This window comes from Vitis riparia, chromosome 10 (assembly GCF_004353265.1).
Source record: "Vitis riparia cultivar Riparia Gloire de Montpellier isolate 1030 chromosome 10, EGFV_Vit.rip_1.0, whole genome shotgun sequence".
In the NCBI taxonomy this organism is placed as follows: Eukaryota; Viridiplantae; Streptophyta; class Magnoliopsida; order Vitales; family Vitaceae; genus Vitis; species Vitis riparia.
Window position 1 is genome coordinate 2,165,052 of NC_048440.1, and position 6,977 is coordinate 2,172,028.

General features: G+C 26.5%; 1 protein-coding gene across 1 annotated transcript; it reads left to right on the top strand.

The window, feature by feature from the left end:
* On the top strand, positions 1-6,895 carry LOC117923884 (protein STRICTOSIDINE SYNTHASE-LIKE 10-like). Its single transcript, XM_034842379.1, has 5 exons — positions 1-242; positions 509-778; positions 879-1,292; positions 5,006-5,113; positions 6,652-6,895. The coding sequence occupies exons 1-5, from the start codon at positions 1-3 to the stop codon at positions 6,893-6,895; spliced, it is 1,278 nt and encodes a 425-aa protein (XP_034698270.1).
* The last annotated feature ends 82 nt before the right edge of the window (positions 6,896-6,977 follow it).

A 6,977-nucleotide genomic window follows, 5' to 3' on the forward strand; every position in this document is an offset into this window, starting at 1 on the left:
ATGAAACTCTCACAATTCTTTATCTTCTCTTTTATTTCAATTTCTCTTTTTGGATGTGTTAATTCACATCAAGCCCTAAAATACAACACACTTGAGCTTCCTTCAGGGGTATCTGGCCCTGAAAGCATTGCCTTCGATTGTAATGGAGATGGTCCTTATACTGGCATCTCGGATGGTAGAATTTTAAAATGGCAAGGTTCGAAACATGGATGGAAGGAGTTTGCAATCACTTCCCTATTCAGGTAAAAACTACTTGTAAATTTTTTATTCATTATGTTTAGTATATATTCACTTATAATACATATATTTCTTAAATAGATTTAAAAATATAATAATATATAATTAATTTTTTAATTATGTTGTATATTCATATTAATTGCATGACATAAAGTATTCTTTTAGTGTTCAATTCAACCATCTTTGTAATTGTAAGCGTACATTTTATGTTGGATAAAAATGTATGAAAGTATTTGAAATAATTGAAGTATTTGCTTTTGTGCTTGATTAGGATTCCTAAATTTTGTGATGGATCAGCCAACCCTGCAATGGAACAAGTATGTGGAAGACCATTGGGTCTTAAATTCAATGAAGCAACATGTGATCTTTACATTGCATATGCCTATTTTGGGCTATTGGTGGTTGGGCAAAATGGTGGAGTTGCCAAACAAGTAGCCATTAGTGCAGAAGGAGTCCCATTTCGATTCACTAATTCTTTGGACATTGATAAAAACATTGGAGTTGTCTATTTTACCGATACTAGCACCATATTCCAAAGATGGTATGTATCATCAATTTACTCATTATATAGATTTTTTGTTTTAAAGTTTGTCCATATAGTTATGATTCTCATTCCCATTATTAACAATGGAATTTTTTAGGGCTTATGCAATAGCAATGCAAATTGGGGATAAGACCGGAAGGTTACTAAAATATGATCCAAGGACCAAAGAAGTGACGGTGTTGCTAAGAGGCTTATCCTTTTCAAACGGGGTTGTATTAAGCAAAGACAATGATTTTGTTTTAGTTACTGAAACGACTGCCGCCAAAGTCACAAGATATTGGCTCCAAGGTCAAAAATCTCAATTGAGTGACACTTTTACACAACTTGTTGGGTGTTCGGATAATATTCAAAGAAACATTCATGGGAAATTTTGGGTTGCACAAAATAATTGTGGAAGACTAGAAGTAAAAGTTAGACCGGTAAGACTTAATAAAGAAGGGAAGATCGTTGAAGAATTAAGTGTGGATGGTGGCCCTTTGAGTGAAGTCCAAGAGAAAAATAATAGTTTATGGTTAGGTTCTGTGATTTTGTCATATATAGGTGTGTTAAATTAGAATATTTTTTAATATTATAATATGTAGGTGTCTTTTAGAATTTAATTTGATTTTATTGCGTTACTTTGTAATTTGTAGTTTTAATTTTTATTATTCACTTATACATTATATAATATACTTTTATAAAGATTTGAATAGATTTTGATTTTATAAATGGGTGACAGATGGATAACATGTAGAGTATAGCACCTTAGTATGCTTTTATTTTTTGTTTTTAAAAATTAAGAAATATAATAATGTTTTAAAAAATTAAGAAATATAATAAAAGCCCCCAAATACGTTCTAACATTTGCAAAATTCAAAGGTATTTAATATCTCATGTTCTCGTGATTTGTTCTTTAACTTTTATGAACATTTTGATAATAAAAATTAAAAATAAAGAGCATTCTTAAACACATACCCATCATCGCTTCCTACATCTATCTCTTTTTCTTTTTCTTTTAAAAATATTATTAAATATGATTTTATTATTAGCATTAATTATATCAAACATGGTTAATATTTATAAGAATTTAAAATATAATTTAAAAATAATTTATTTTTATTTTAAAAATAGTAAAATAAATATTGCAATACCACATGAATGAATCCCTTTTTCTTTTAAAATTTTTCTATATATATATATATATATATATATATATATATATATATATATATATATTTAAAAAAAAAAAATTTTTTATTTGGTTAGTCCTAACTTTCTTTAAATTTTCTTTTCGTATTTAGTGCATCAATGAAAATGTGTTTAGATAATGTCACTTTATTTGGACATCTTTTCTCATTAGGCCATTTTTTTTTTTTTTAACTATAAAGGAAAAGAAAAAGGTAAAAGAAAAAACATATTCTTCTAAATGATTAAGTTTAAGGAAAAAAAAAAGTATTAAGGTCAAAATTTAAAAATAAAAAGTTTTCACATTTTTAAAATAAAAAAATAAAATCAACTATTCATGTCAATCTTAGTATTTTCCATCAAACAAATAAGTGTTGCTTCTCTAAATAATATTTAAAATTTAATTTCTTACATAGAAAATAAAACAAAAATACCTTCTAGAATAATATATTATTCTTAATTTTCTAAACTTTATGTGCAAATAAACTTAATAACTTAATTAAGTCCTTATGTAAATTAAGTATTTTTGGTAAATAATTTAATAATGTGATTTAAAGTCAAACACAACTTTAAGTAATAAATAAAAACAATAAATTTATTCTTAAATTCACGTTTTCATTTTATCATTTCACCCTTATTTGCCCTAATTACTTCAATAATCTCCTTTACTACTCTACAATCTCCGTTATTACTTGACTCCCTTTACCCTAATTATAATTTATAAAGATAAATATGTCAATTTGATGAATTTCAAGAAATTTTAAATTAATTTTATCCAAAGACTTTAATACTTAAAGTATTAATTAAATAACAAGTTTTAAATCGATAATTTAAGTATAATTTTACTTAAAATCAACTTAAATCAAGTATTAAGTTTTATCAAACATCTACTATAATTTCTAGAAACATATTAAAATAAAACTTATTACAAGTAGGACTCTTTCTTTTAGAATTATGCTAAAAACAAACAATATTTATAAATGATTATTAAAAAATAATTTAATTTTAATTCACTATGAGATTTTTAAATTCTTTATTAATTAATAAACTTACAACCAAATCATGCTATAAATATAATTCCTTTGAATATAAATTAGAATGATAATTCGTATATTTAAAAAAAAAATATTGAAACAAGGTGCTATTATAGTTACATTTTGATTTTGATTTTGATAATGACCTTGAGCTTTTTTTTGTCTCTGTGAGTGATAATTAAATATATAAAGCTACGTTTAGTTAGCAGGATAAGATATAATGGAATATGTATATCTTAATATATTATATATGATTAAATAGGAAATATATATCCTAAGATATGATATCCAATTGGATATGATATCTTTGTATATTATATATAATGGACATGATAGCCCAACATAATATATTCATATGTTATTATGTTATATTATGTTTATATGCAATTTGTCAAATGACTAAAAGAATAATATAAAATATATATTATTTCTCAATGTTTAAAAAAAATATATATCACATTTTAATATTTTTTATTTAAAAAATGAAATTTCTCTTATATGTAACAATATTTATAATTAAAATATTTAAATTTTATAAATAATTTTTTTATATTATGTTATTCAATATATAAAAATAATTTATATATCATATATTAATAATATTTTATAATATATTTTATAAATATTATTTTTAGTGTTTCTTTTTTAAACATAATTTAATTTATAATAAAAAAATATTTTGTAAAAATAAGTATATAAAAAAAATTGATTAAAAAAATAAATTTATAATACATTGGATATGTATATCTCATATCATATGATTAAGATGTCACATGTAGAAGGAATATAAAAAGGAGAATGAATAATATATTAAACCACTTATCCTATTTTATGTTTAGTTGAAGATAGGATTAGGATACGATAAATAATGAAATACATTCTACTATTTCATTACTAATCATATAATAAGATAATATTATATCTTATCTCATACGATGTCCAACCAATCGAACATGACCTAAGACTATATTTGATTAGTGGGATATGATAGGTTATGATAGAAGATATATATATATATATATATATATATATATATATTAGGATATTATATCCTATTGGTTAATAAATACATATCTTAAAATATGATTTCAAATTAAATATGATATTTTTGAATATACATATCCAATGAACATAATATTTTAAGATAACATATCAAATGCAATATGTTATATTATATTATGTTTATATATAATTTGGGAAATGAATAAGAAATATATTATTTTCAATGTTTAAAATAAAAATTATATCACATTCCAATATTTTCTATTTAAAAAAAATGAAATTTCTCTTATATTTAACAATATTCATGATTAAAATATTTAAACTTTATAAATAAAAAAATTAATTTATGTTATTTAATATATAAATAGCATATATTAATATTATTTATAAATATTTGTTTAGCTTTTCTTTTTAACCATAAATTTAATTTATAATAAATAATTATTTAAAAAATGAGTATATAAAAAAAAAAAAATTTATGATATATGAAATATGAATATCTCATATCTTATCATGAAATTAACATTTCATTCAAAAATTGAAGTTGTCTATAATATTGTTATCAACACCATTTGAAAAAGAAAATATGTATCAATTTATTAAGAACGTAAGTTTGTATAGTTGTGATTCCATTTATTAACAATGAATTTAATGCAAAATAATAACCAACTAGAAGGCTACGAAAATAAGATCCAAGGACCAAAGAAGCGATTGTGGTGCTAAGAGAATTATCATTTTCAAATGGGATCATATTAAACAAATGTAATAGTTTTCTTTTAATCACTCAAATAACCACAGACAAAAGTCTCAAGATATTGGCTTTAAGGTCAAAAATCCCAAATTATATAGGATATTATATGGGGAAGTTGTGTTTGGGGAGCCCCATTTGAAGGTTATATGGGAATGAAACCCATAGAAAGTGGAATATGGGCTTTGTCCATTAATGATAAGAATATTTTTTTTTATGCACTAAATACTGTTTCAAAAAGTTATTCCAAAATTGCCCTTTTGTTTTCCTTGTCAGCAGCCACCACGGTCTCCATGTAAGTAGCCACTGGTCTCCAAATATTCCATGTAATAAGCACTCAAATCTGAACCGAGAAGAAGCCGATCAGAGGAAACACAACATGAGGTATGTGGGTCTCCGTTCAATGGGTTTCCACCTTCAAGGAGTAATCCTATAATTTTTCCTCAGAAAAGGTGAAGAAGAAGACCATTTCTACTGGTACGAATTTCCACCTTCAAGGAGTAATCCTGTCTTCTTCTTCACCTTTTCTGAGGAAAAATTAATAATAACGGTACCAACAGAAAACCATTTAAATTCAACACTTCATCCCCAAATCAAATCAAAAGACTCTTCTATAACCCTTTCAACTCACTATCTTGGTCCTATAAACAAAGAACACTTAATTTGTTAGTCACAACACTCTTGAACCCTGTATTCTTAAAGTTTCCCTAAACCGAATCCTCATTGTGTAACAAAAAAGGAAGCTTATCTAAGTAAATATTGGTTGCAAATTAACTGAACACTCTTCTTGAAGCATGAGACTAAACCACAACCTAGATAAAAAGATAGCAAAATAAAAGAGTTAGCTTTTTCACCGTAATTTCCAGATTTCTTATCCATATTAGATAGTTCAACATCGTTCCATACTTGTTTCTAAATCATTTCCTCATGTGTAGTTCCATTTTGAGAAATCATCTATGGTCATTTCTCAAGCATGTTTCCTGTGAACATATCATTGGAAGCAATGCATCCCAAAATATCAAATAATCTAGAAAAATAATAAACTTTACTTTTGCATAAGTAGAGTAGAATATGAAGATTTTTGACAGTTTCGAAATGGATATGGATTCTTCATGAATGTTCTATAGGCAGACATCCAACAGGCTAACCACTCACAGGGGGAAGTGGCCTGCATAAAATAGTTTTGTTGAACATTCCAATATTATGATTTCTTACTGCTTTTGTTGAGTCATTTCCAATACCATTTCCTACTTCTTTCTTGTTCCTTTATTGGATGCCTCCGCATTGTTTTCCTCAAAACTTTGAGGAAAAATTCTCCCTTTTAGGTGTGGGTTTAAGGATTTCGATGAACATTTCAGCATTTGTAGCCCATTCTTCCGATGACCTAGGTTAAGTTTTGGCATAACGAGTAAATTTGAGAATGTGTTTTTGGGAGACAGTCTCATTTTTTCACATGGGTTTGAATCTGATTGATGATTTTGTGTGCATTTCTTTACTATATGGCTACTCATGAAATGACCCATGTAAACTTCTGACTATATCTATGGGAAAAAAGGTCTTAGATTAGATAATTTTGCTCACCATTTCTCCAATACATGGCCATCCATACAAAGGCCCACTTCCAAGTTTCGGAACAAAATGAACATTCGACAGTGAATAGAAGTCTGCACACTCCCACATTCCAGTTTTATTGGATGAATGAAGAGGTGTTTGGCTCTTATTCCAGTTCACAAAGTCTCTACTTCGAAAAAAAAGTGTTGTGCCATGAGCATTTCTCAGGCTTCCATAAAGAATTCTCCATACTTTGAGTAAGGCTTGCCAAGTAGTGATAGGGTTTCTGAAATTGCTTGCATCAATGCCATCAGTAGGAGTCATTATAGGATTATGGGGTGATTTCATCCATTCTCTATGGAGTGGATCAGATATGTTCTTGGCCAGTGCCTTGTTTTGGAATTGTCAAATTTCAGTATCTGCTCCAATGTATATAATGACAAGTTCTTCTCTGGGAAGTATTGTGGCAGAACCAGTCCAACAACCATTGATGTCACAAGGATCAGTTGGATTAAGAGCATGACCAAGATTAACCCATTTGACAAGAACATAAGATATGGAATGGGCCCATGTAATGTTACCCCATACTGCAACATAAGAATTGTAGTGATATAACATATGGTAAACTCCATTGTAGTACATTGACCCTTTAAATTATAAACAAAATGAATGAGGACAAGGAATAAAATTGAATGAA

Coding starts and splice junctions, on each gene's coding strand:
- LOC117923884 (XM_034842379.1), top strand. CDS start 1: ATGAAACTCTCACAATTCTTTATCTTCTCTTTTATTTCAATTTCTCTT. Junction 243..508: donor GCAATCACTTCCCTATTCAG/GTAAAAACTACT, acceptor GTGCTTGATTAG/GATTCCTAAATTTTGTGATG. Junction 5,114..6,651: donor CAGAGGAAACACAACATGAG/GTATGTGGGTCT, acceptor GGAGTGGATCAG/ATATGTTCTTGGCCAGTGCC.